Source organism: Oncorhynchus keta, chromosome 18, assembly GCF_023373465.1.
Source record: "Oncorhynchus keta strain PuntledgeMale-10-30-2019 chromosome 18, Oket_V2, whole genome shotgun sequence".
In the NCBI taxonomy this organism is placed as follows: Eukaryota; Metazoa; Chordata; class Actinopteri; order Salmoniformes; family Salmonidae; genus Oncorhynchus; species Oncorhynchus keta.
The window spans coordinates 37,582,449-37,594,576 of NC_068438.1; the positions used below are offsets into that span (position 1 = coordinate 37,582,449).

The following is a 12,128-nucleotide window of genomic DNA, read 5'->3' on the forward strand; positions in this document are numbered from 1 at the left end:
GAACTGCAACTCAATAAAAACTTTGAAATTGTTACATATTTTTTAACATTTTTGTTAGATTATGTTAATAAGAATTCTGACACCTATCTTTTAGATTTTTTGTGTTACTTATGAAAGAAAATATTTTGCTCTGAGCAATTGTATTAGTATAAAAATTGTAATTACAAAATGTGCATCCAGTATCGCTCAGTATTTCTATGATTTATTTTATAGTCTTTTTTGCTCATCTATATCAAGGGAGCCGATAATTTGGGTTGTGAGTGTAAAAAATGCATGGGGGAGGGATGTCCTCACAGGACAAGGTCCTATCTTGAGATCTGTGCATGGAATTCACCATTGTCATCAATGCAAGTTTTATGAGAGAGATTGGGTCTCATGAGGGATTTGGCACTCTATGATTACAGTTCACTCATGAAAGGACTTAGGGCCCAAATCAACAAATTACAAATAAAGAAAAACTCCAAACATGTCCGTCTTTATGTGTCTTATAGACCTTTGAGACAATCATGCCGTGTATACATGTTCTAGTGTGCAGTTTATTCGTACACTTGGAAACAAATCAGTATACAGGTAACCAAGTATGACTAATGAGAATCATGACGTGGGATTCCTCAAGTGGCTGAGAGAAGGTGGTTCAGAAAGGGGATAAATTCAGAGACATCCAATGCCAGTCGGTTCAGAGTGTCATCTACCAGCTGTGTGTGAAACCTGGCGCACAAGGCTGGCCTGGTAAGTATTGAACTTAACAATCCATTAACATAACTGGACCTTGTGACCAACAGTATGTTTTCTAGATGATTCACATGATATGTTTTCTGTTACAATCAATGCACCAGTTTGACAATGCAGACTGTTTTTATGCAATTCTTTTCACAGATATTCCATCATGTAGCAGTAAATACAAACTGAACTGTATCAGTGACCACAGAGTTATTCTGTACTGATAGTGGTACATGGCTGCTATATTCAAGAAAGTGCTGGGAGTTGGTGATGTTGGCCTACATTAAAGAATTGTCTGGCACACTCTCCATTAGATATTCTGCTTATCACTGTAGATCAATATACAATCTTTAGCTTCTTTTTTTGGTAAATTATTTTACAGGAACATGGAGCCAAACAACAGTACAACACATACGGTAACAGAATTCCTCATCACAGGATTGGATGAAGTACAACACCCAAAGCTGGTGGGAGCAGCCATTTTGTTCGCCCTCTTTCTCATTCTGATCGGAAGCATCACTAACATTTGTGTCATAGCATTCAACAAGCCTCTGCATACCCCCATGTATTTTTTTATTTGCTCGCTGGCAATGGTAGACATAGTCTTCTCCAGCGGCACTAGTGTTACAATGGTTAACGTTCTCCTTGGTGAGGAGAGAAGAATCTCCTATGCACCCTGCATGATACAGTGCTTCTTATTTCATTTAGGAAGTTCTATGGAACCCTTCGCTATTGCTCTGATGGCTTATGATCGCCTTATTGCAATTTCATATCCTCTTCGATATCAGACTATCTTAACTAATACAAATGTATGTTTACTTATAATAGCGACTTGGGCACTAGGCTGCACATTTGCCAGTCTGTGGACTGGCTTAGTGAACAATTTGCCCTTTTGTGGCTCAAATAAACTCCCATACAGCTTTTGTGAATATGCAGCCTTAGTAAGAGCAGCATGTGTGAATCCTACATTTTATTTCAGTGTAGCTTCTACTGTGGCGACCACCATATTTTGGGTTACTTTAGCCTTGATATTCTTCTCATACATGAAGATAGTTTATGTAGTGATACAAATGTCTTCATCCAAAGACAGGAGGAAAACATTTAACACCTGTGTCTCCCACATGATAGTGGTGGCTTGCTTCTTTATCCCCAAGGTGTTGTTAATATTGGTCACCAGGGTTGGTTTGGTTCTCACGCTCTCTCATAGAAATGGCCTAATCATTGGCTCTACTCTGGGCCCCTCTCTTGTGAACCCACTTGTGTATTGTCTCAAAACCAAGGAGATTAGAGGGCGCCTGAAATATATTTTGAAGAGATCTAACATTTCTCCAAATATGTAATGGTTAGGGTTACCAAAGCCATTTCTTATTTCTTGCTTGTTCCAATAAAAAGTGGTTGAGTCAAAATTGTTCCCATGTTATTTCATCATTAATGTAACCATGTTGAATCAATGTTGAGTTTTGATTGAATTTGTAAAAAGTCATTTTTGATTTTTATCTCAACTTAACCAGTTCAACTGTGAATCAACAAGAGTGTCAAAGTTTGGTTGATTTAGATAAAAGGTGTCACACTTATTCCATGGAAGGCAATGTGTTTGCAGCTTTTCACTCCTGTCTTTTACTGATCACGGGAGGTCACTGGTCAGTTAGGAACTCCCCTCACTTAATACTCTTGGACTTAATTGGTCACTGGTTAGTTAGGAACTCCCCTCACCTTATACTCTAGGTCTTAATTGGTCACTGGTTAGTTAGGAACTCCCCTCACCTTATACTCTAGGTCTTAATTGCACACAAATTGTCAGGAAATAACAAAAATCAGTAGACGCTGAGCCCTCCAAAGAATGAGTTTGACACGCCTGATTTAAATTAGTTTGATGTTTTTTGACAACAAAATATAAACGTCAGTCAAAATTGATTGGATTTGACAATTTAGCCCATTCGAACCGTATTAAACGTTATCTACTGTTGAATGCAATTTTATTGAAATGTCAAGTGTTATCATAAAGCATATGTAGTAATGGACCACAAATAGATTATTGCAGTATTATCTTAAAAATAGGATCTGATCTAGACAATTGACTACATTGTTGTTGCAGTTCTTAAGATTAACAGCACCAAAGGCTGCCTCAAAACCCTTTCTATCTGCAGTGGCCAGCTGATCGTCATTGCCCTCTATATTCTACCAAGAATTTGTATGTATCTGTCCAGTAATACCGGCATTAGATTCAGATTTACATATTGTTATTATCATGTTGAATAGCCTGCTCCCTCCTATGATCAATCTACTGATATACTGTTTCAAGACAAAATATATAAAACAGAGCTTGATGAAAAGATTCAAAAGATGAACTGGTCCACAGAAAGACTAACTACAAAGAGTTTCATACAATACATTATGTTGTACAGATGCTTAATGATTTAATATTGTTTATAAAAAATGTATCTAATATTTGTATCAAATTATATTGATATTTAGCATTGAATTGCTTAATAAATGTTATTTTTAAAGAGCATTTTCAGACTCATAAATTAATTATATATAACCTTCAAATTCAAATCTGGACCTTGAAGGTAGTTCCATTGCTTTTTTATTCTTCCCATCTAAACAAGGACTGATTTAACCAGTTGGATATAGGGGGCGCTATTTTAATTTTTGGATGAAAAACGTTCCCGTTTTAAACAAAATATTTTGTCACGAAAAGATGCTTGACTACTTATATAATTGACAGCCTTGGATAGAAAACACTCTGACGTTTCCAAAACTGCAAAGATATTGTCTGCGAGTGCCACAGAACTGATGTTACAGAAAAACCCAGATAAAAATCCAATCAGGAAGTGCCGCATTTTTTAAAACCGCCTCATGGCAATGACTCCTTATATGGCTGTGGAGGAGCTAGTAGTCAGCTTACGTTTTCCACGTTTTCCCCAAGGTGTCTGCAGCATTGTGACGTGTTTGTAGGCATATCATTGGAAGATTGACCATAAGAAACTACATTTACCAGGCGGTCGCTTGGTGTCCTCCGTTGCAATTATTGTGTAATCTCCAGCTGCGTGTATTTTTCCATTTGCTTCCGAAGAGAAACCCAACTGCCACGAATGTTTATCACCGAATAGATATGTGAAAAACACCTTGAGTATGATTCTAAACAACGTTTGCCATGTTTCTGTCGATATTATGGAGTTAATTTGGAAAAAGGTTTGGCGTTGTAGTGAATGTATTTTATTTTTTTTTTCTTAGCCAAAAGTGATGAACAAAACGGAGCGATTTCTCCTACACAAATAATCTTTTTGGAAAAAAATGAACATTTGCTATCTAACTGAGAGTCTCCTGATTGAAAACATCTGAAGTTCTTCAAAGGTAAATGATTTTATTTGAATGCTTTTCCTATTTTTGTGAAAATGTTGCCTGCTGCCAGCACAGCCTAGCAGAGCATTATGCCATGCTAAACTTACACAAATGCTTGTCTAACGTTGGCTGTAACGCATATTTTGAAAATCTGAGATGACAGTGTTGTTAACAAAAGGCTAAGCTTGTGTTTGAATATATTTCTTTCATTTCATTTGCGATTTTCATGAATAGGAAACGTTGCGTTGTGGTAATGCGCTTGAGGCTATGATTACGCTCCCGGATACGGGATTGCTCGTCGCTAGAGGTTAAACCTTGGATATTAATGATCAGATGCACCATTGAGAGCATCCTGACTGCTTACATCACTGCCTGGTATGACAACTGCTCGGCCTCCGACCGCAAAGCATTATAGAGGGTAGTACGGACGGCCCAGTACATCACTGGGGCCAAGCTTCCTGCCATCCAGGACCTCTATATCAGGCGGTGTCAGAAGAAGGCCCTAAAAATGGTCAAAGACTCCAGCCACCCTGGTCAAAGACTGTTCACTCTGCTACCGCATTGCAGGCAGTACCCGAGTGCCGAGGCTTCTAAACAGCTTCTACCCCCAAGCCATAAGACTCCTGAACAGGCTACCAAGACTATTTGCAGTGTTTCCCAACCCCCCTCTCACCCCCTCGTTACACCACAGCAACTCTCTGTTTTGTCTATGCATAGACACTTTAATAACTCTACCTACATGTACATACAGTACTACTTCAACTAACAGATACCCTCATACATTGACTGCATTGGTACCCCCCTGTATTCAGTGTTGCTATTGTTATTTTAATGCTGCTCTTTAATTACTTGTTACTTTTATCTTTTATTGTTATCTTTTTTGAAACTGCACTGTTGGTTAGGGGCTCGTAAGTAATCATTTCACTGTACCTGTTGTATTCTGCACATCTGACAAATACAATTTGATTTGATCAGGTAGAACAGAAAGGAATCAGGCGCCGGACCTCGTCGGGTCACATTTGAATAACCCTGATATATAGCCATTGTTTCTTCAACAATATAACTTATACATGCATCAAGAGTTTAGTTGAACTGTCATACCACCAGCACAACCCAAAATATAAGCTTGTTTTACTCCAATATTTGTAAACAATTTAAATGTAAGCAAACACTGAATAGCCTTTAAACATGGTGACAATAAAAACAATTATATCATGGATGGTCATTCCTTGCATCCATAGTTCTGTCTATGAATTTGAGAGTGGTTGCATTTCTTCTGGCCTAAAAAACAAAACAGAGGCAGGGTGTCCACTTTGATTTTGTTTCTACTAAGGATTCGATTTATACGGTGTCTTGTTATAAGGATTCCTGAATACTCTTTATTGTTGCAGCAGTGCCATAATGGGCTGTAATTCCTTTTGTTTTCCCAATCTGGAATACATCACCATCAAATGTTGACCACATTAGCTGCCAAGAAAATGTATTTGGTTATTTTCCCCCCAAGCCCAAACAGCGACGGCTCACAAGGAACAACACTGGTCTTTGTGCAAAATGGAAATGGCATATCTGTAGCTTTCTATGTTTTGTTTTTCTATAATGTTGTATTTCTATGTTTTGGCCGGTATGGTTCTCAATCAGGGACAGCTGTCTGTCGGGAACCATACTTAGGTAGCCCTTTTACCTCCTTTCTGTGTGGGAAGTTAACTTTGTTTTTGGCACATAGCCCTTAAGCTTCACAATTGTTTTGGATTGTTTATTGTTTTTGTCGGTGTCATTTCTAATAAAAGTAATATGTACGCTCACGGCGGTGATTATATCCTAATACGGCATTTATTGATGCTGGGGACTTTAATAAAGGAAATATAAGGATAATGCTCTCAAAATTCAACCAAATACATCTCCTGTGGTATACGTGGAGAGAACATGCTTGGCCATTGTTACTCTCCCTTCCGGGACGGCTCCAAGGCCCTCCCCCACCCTCCATTAAGCAAATCAGATCACACCACCATCCTGCTCCTAACCATAGATAGATTCACACCAAATAAAATGTGCAGACCATTGTATTTTACCACAGAAAGGTGACTGGGAACATGGATGGGTACAAACAGATGAGCTTTGACCTCTGACCTCTGGCCAAGTCTGGCAGGAGGGTTTATGGACATACTCAATCTCCCCCTATCCCAGTCTGTTGTCCCCACTTGCTTCAAGATGTCCACCATTGTTCTAGTACCAAAGATAGCGAAACTAAGTGAACTAAACTACTATCACCTTGTAGAATTCACTTCTGACATCATGAAATGCTTTACAGGCTAGTTAAGGATAATATCACCTCCACCTTACCCGACACCCTAGACTCACAACAATTTGCATACCGCCCCAACAGATCCAAAGACGTCGCAATGGCCATTGCACTGCACCCTGCCCTATCCCACCTGGACAAGAGGAATACCTATGTAAGAATGCTGTTCATAGACTACAGCTCAGCCTTCAAAACCATAGTGCCCCAGGTGGTGAAGGTAGGCTGCAACACCTCTGCTATGCTGACCCTCAAAACGGGGGCCCCACAGGGGTGCGTGTTGAGCCCCCGCCAGTACTCCCTGTTCATCCTTGAATACGTGTCTATGCATGTCTCCAACTGAATCATCACAGTTGTCTGAAATTTTGAGGGAGTGTGCAATTGGCATGCTGACTCCAGGAATGTCCACCAGAGCTGTTGCCAGATAATTTAATGTCAAATTCTTTATAATAAGCCGCCTCGAGTGTCTTTAAGAGAATTTGTCAGTATGTCCAACCGGTCTCACAACCACAGACCACGTGTAACCTCGCCAGGTTAGGAGAAGTGTGCTTTTCATGGATGAATCTCAGTGAGCGGTTTGCTAATGACAACGTTGTGAACGGAGTGTCCCATGGTGGCAGTGGGGTTATGGCATGGTCAGGCATGAGCTACAGACAACAAACACAACTGCATTTTTTTGACGGCAATTTGAATGCACAGTGATACCGTGACAAGATCCTGAGGCACATTGTTGTGACATTCATCTGCCGCAATCACTTCATGTTTTAGTTTGATAATGCACTGCCCATTGTCGCAAGAATCTGTACACTATTCCTAGAAGCTGAAAATGTCCCAGTTCTTCCATGGCCTCCATACTCACATGTTGTCACTCATTCAGCATGTTTGGGATGATCTGGACCAACGTGCACGACAGAGTGTCCCTAGAAACTTCACACAGCCATTGAAGAGGGGTAGGACAACATTCCACAGGCTTCAATCAACAACCTGATCAACTCCATGCAATGTGTCACGCTGCATGAGGCAAATGGTGGTCACACCAGATACTGACTGGTTTTCCAATCCATGCCCCTACCTATTTTTAAGCTATCTGTGACCAACAGATGCATATCTTTCTTCCCAGTCATGTGAAATCCATAGCTTATGGCCTAATGCATTTATTTCAATTGACGGATTCCTTATAAAATCAAATCAAATCCAATCAAATTGTATTTGTCACATACACATTTGAACTGTAACTCAGTAAAAACTTAAACATGTTGCATATTTTTGTTCAGTGTAAAAGGCAGAGACAGTACAGGTGCATCAAATCTGGGACCGAGAGACTGATTCTGCCTGATGTATGAAAGTCAACAACCATTTGTTCTTGTCGTTTGTGAGTTAATTGTTATGACTTCTAGGAGTAGTGGGTGCAGAGTCAGGCTCAGAGAGCAGAGGGTAAAGGGTAAAGCAGAGGGTAAAGGACAACTGTATTTATTCCAGAGAAAAGTAGGTCACGCCAAAACACCAGGCGCATACAATGACCGGCCCAAAAACAGTACACAAACAGTCCGGAGAAATACAGAAAATATCACATCCGCAAAACGAACAGAGAAACAAGCCCGCACAAAAGTCGGGCGCCGCTCGAACAGGAAGAGGCACCATCTTCGGCGGGATTCATGACAGTACCCCCCCCTCATGACAGCTCCCGCAGCACGCCGACCCGGAGGGCGAGGGCGAGGCGCAGGGTGGAGGCGGTGGAAGTCCCTCAAGAGGGAAGGATCTAGAATGCCCCCCCTCCCGGTACCCAGCACCTCTCCTCCGAACCGTACCCCTCCAGTCCACGAGGTACTGCAGGCCCCTCACCCGGCGTCTCGAGTCTAGAATAGCTCGTACTGTGTACGTCGGGGACCCCTTTATGTCCAGAGGTGGAGGAGGGACCTCCGGCACCTCACCTTCTTGAAGGGGACCAGCTACCACCGGCCTGAGGAGAGACACATGAAACGAGGGGTAAATGCGATAGTAAGAGGGAAGTTGCAATCTATAATACACCTTGTTTATCCTCCTCAGTACTTTAAATGGCCCCACACACTGCGGCCCCAGCTTCCAGTAGGGCAGGCGGTGGGGTAGGTTTCGGGTCGAGAGACAGACCCTGTCCCCTGGTGCGAACACAGGGGCCTCACTGAGGTGGCGGTCAGCGCTCTTCTTCAGCCGTCCACTGGCCTGCGTGAGAGAGTCCTGGACTGCCCGATAGTTCTCCCTAGAGCGCTGTACCCATTCCTCCACCGCAGGAGCTTCGGTCTGACTCTGATACCACGGAGCCAGGACCGGCTGGTAGCCCAGCACGCATTGAAACGGCAACATGTTCATGGAGGAGTGACATAGTGAGTTCTGGGCCAACTCCGCCCATGGGATGTACCTCGCCCATTCTCCTGGCCGGTCCTGGCAATACGACCTCAGAAACCTACCCACTTCCTGGTTCACTCTCTCCACCTGCCCATTACTCTCGGGGTGACAACCAGAGGTCAGGCTGACCGAGACCCCCAGACACTCCATAAACGCCCTCCAAACACGGGACGTGAACTGGGGACCTCAATCAGATACAATGTCCTCCGGCACCCCGTAGTACCGGAAGCCGTGGGTAAATAGAGCCTCTGCAGTCTGGAGGGCAGTAGAGAGACCAGGCAATGGGAGGAGACGGCAGGACTTAGAGAACCGATCCACAACGACCAGAATGGTAGTATTCCCCTGAGATGGGGGAAGATCCGTAAGAAAGTCCACCGATAGATGAGACCAGGGCCATTGTGGAACCGGGAGGGGCTGTAACTTCCCTCTAGGCAGGTGCCCTAGGAGCCTTACTCTGGGTGCATACCGAACAGGAGGAGACATAGAGCCTCACGTCCTTGGCCACCAGTATTTCCCCCTAAGACCTCGCAATCCCTGGATGACCTGAAGAAGGTAGTGTGTGAGCCCACCGAATCAATTGATCACGGACACCAAGCGGCACGTACCTGAGACCGGTCGGACACTGTGGCGCAGGTTCCAACCTCAACGCCCGCTCGATGTCTGCGTCCACCTCCCATACCACTGTGTCCTCGTCCACCTCCCATACCACCGGAGCCACCAGCCTAGAGGCTGGAAGGATGGGAGTAGGATCAATGGACCGGTCCTCAGTGTCATAGAGACGGGACAGCGCGTCGGCCTTAGTGTTAAGGAAACCTGGTCTATAAGAGATCGTAAATCTAAATTGTGTAAAGAACATGGCCCACCTAGCCTGACGCGGATTCAGTCTCCTCGCCGCCCGGATATACTCCAGATTGCGGTGGTCAGTCCAGATGAGGAAAGGGTGTTTAGCCCTCCAATGCCAGTGTCTCCACACCTTCAGGGCTTTTACCATAGCTAACAACACCCGGTCCCCCACATCATAGTTCTGCTCCGCCGGACCAAGCTTCTAGAAAAGAAAGAGCAGGGGCGGAGCCTCAGTGGCGTCCCCTATCGCTGTGACAGCATGGCTCCAACCCCAGCCTCGGATGCATCCACCTCCACTATGAATGCTAACAAAGGGTCCGGATGCGCCAACACGGGCGCGTCAGTAAACAGCGCCTTCAACTGGTTGAAAGCTTCATCTGCCACGGCCAACCACTGTAGACGCACCGGCCACCCCTTCAGCAGTGAGGTAATAGGCATCGCCAATTGGCCAAAACCTCCGGTAGGAATTGGCAAACCATAAAAACTGCTGCACCTCCTTTTACGTGGTCGGAGTCGGCCAATTACGCACAACATTAACGCAGTCACGCTCCATCACCACCCCCGAGGTGGAAATGCGATAACCCAGGAAGGAAACGGCTCGTTTGGAGAACACACATTTCTCAGCCTTGACGTACAGGTCATTCTCTAGCAGTCGCCCAAGGACCTTGCGTACCAGGGAGACATGTGCGGCGGGTGTGGTAGAATAGATCAAGATGTCATCAATGTATACCACCACACCTTGCCCATGCAAGTCCCTGAGAATCTCATCTACAAAGGATTGAAAGACTGCTGGAGAATTCTTTAACCCATACGGCATGACAAGGTACTCATAAGTGGCCTGATGTGGTACTAAACGCTGTTTTCCACTCGTCTCCTCACCGAATATGCACCAGGTTATACGCGGTCCAGTTTTGTAAAAAAAAAACGCGCTCCGTGGAATGATTCCACCGCCGTAGCGATGAGAGGTAGCGGATGACTAAATCCCACTGTGATCGAATTTAGACCTCGATAATCAATGCACGGACGCAGTCCTCCCTCCTTTTTCCTCACAGAAAATAAACTCGAGGAGACGGGTGACATGGAGGGCCGAATGTACCTCTGTGTCAGAGATTCCGTGACATATGTCTCCATAGCCAACGTCTCCTCCTGTGACAATGGGTACACGTAACTCCTGGGAAGTGCAGCGTTCTCCTGGAGGTTTATCACGCAATCCCACCGTCGATGGGGGAGTTTGGTGCCTAGTCACCTGGGATGGCCGAGAAGTGTTCCGCCTGCCATCTCTACTCCCAGATGGACTCTTCCAGCACCGGTCCGAAGTGTGTCCTCTCCGGCCGCAGTAGGTACAGGAGTAGACTCCTCCTCCGGTCCCCCTAGATGCAGCTCCTCCCAACTCCATCGGAGTTGAAGCGGGAGGGCTGGGAGGTGAAATTGTCAAGAACCCCTCTGAACGCCCGCGGGCAGCTAGCAGGTTGTCCAGTCGGATCGACATGTATATAAGTTCATGAGTTCATGACCGGCCCAAATGACCAGCCCAAAAACAGGACACAAACATTCCGGAGAAATACAGAAAATATCACATCCACAAAACGAACAGAAACAAGCCCGCACAAAAGCCGACGGGCTTACTGGGCTTAAATAGCCCACAATCACAACCTAAACACAAAACAGGTGCAACTAATCAGACACAACTAAATTAAACAGAAAAGGGGATCGGTGGCAGGTAGTAGGCCGGCGATGACGACAGCCGAGCACCGCCCGAAAAAGAAGCACCATCTTCGGCGGGATTCGTGACATTCATTGCCTTTGTCTATGGTGATGAATGACAAATGGATTTTAGATGCGTGTTACCTCATTTTTATACCCAGTGGATTGGAAGCCATGAAATGGCAAAATAAAGTTACTTAAAATGAGATTAACTGTAGAACAATAGTTACAATATTAACAAGGTTAATGCAGATAACATTTGATAACATTTTGTATGACTATGTTTATAAGATATATATGCCATTTAGCAGACGCTTTTATCCAAAGCGACTTACAGTCATGTGTGCATACATTCTACGTATTATAAGAATTTTGACACCTATCTTTTTTTGTTTTTTTGTGGTATTTATGAAAGAAAATATTTCTCTGAGCAATTGTATTAGTATAAAAAGTGTATTTAAAAAATGTGCATACAGTATAGCTCAGTATTTCTATGATTTATTTGACATTCTTTTTTTCTGATCTATATCAAGGGTGCCGATATTTTTGGTTGTGACTGAATAAAGAGCAGGGTGGAAGGATGTCCTCACAGGCAAAGGTCCTACCTTGAGATCTGTGCATGGAATTCACCATTGTCATCAATGCAAGATTTTATGAGAGAGATTTGGTCTCATGAGGGATTTGGCACTCTATGATTACAGTTCACTCATGAAAGGACGCAGAGCCCAATTCAACCAATTACAGATAAAGAAAAACTCAAAACATGTCCGACTTTATGTGCCTTATACACCTTTGAGACAATCAGCGTGTATGCATGTTCTAGTGTGCAGTTTCTACA

At 43.8% G+C, this 12,128-nt stretch overlaps 1 protein-coding gene across 1 annotated transcript; it reads left to right on the top strand.

Annotated features, from left to right (window-relative positions):
- Positions 1 to 599: 599 nt before the first annotated feature.
- On the top strand, positions 600 to 2,126 carry LOC127908761 (putative olfactory receptor 10D3). Its single transcript, XM_052468008.1, has 2 exons — positions 600 to 729; positions 1,103 to 2,126. Exons 1-2 carry the CDS (start codon positions 665 to 667, stop codon positions 2,058 to 2,060), a joined length of 1,023 nt encoding a protein of 340 aa, XP_052323968.1. The 5' UTR covers positions 600 to 664; the 3' UTR covers positions 2,061 to 2,126.
- Positions 2,127 to 12,128: the final 10,002 nt, after the last annotated feature.

Excerpts from the sequence above, each read along its gene's own strand:
- LOC127908761 (XM_052468008.1), top strand. The coding sequence starts at position 665 with ATGCCAGTCGGTTCAGAGTGTCATCTACCAGCTGTGTGTGAAACCTGG. Across the intron at positions 730-1,102 it reads TGGCGCACAAGGCTGGCCTG|GAACATGGAGCCAAACAACA; the intron begins GTAAGTATTGAA and ends ATTATTTTACAG.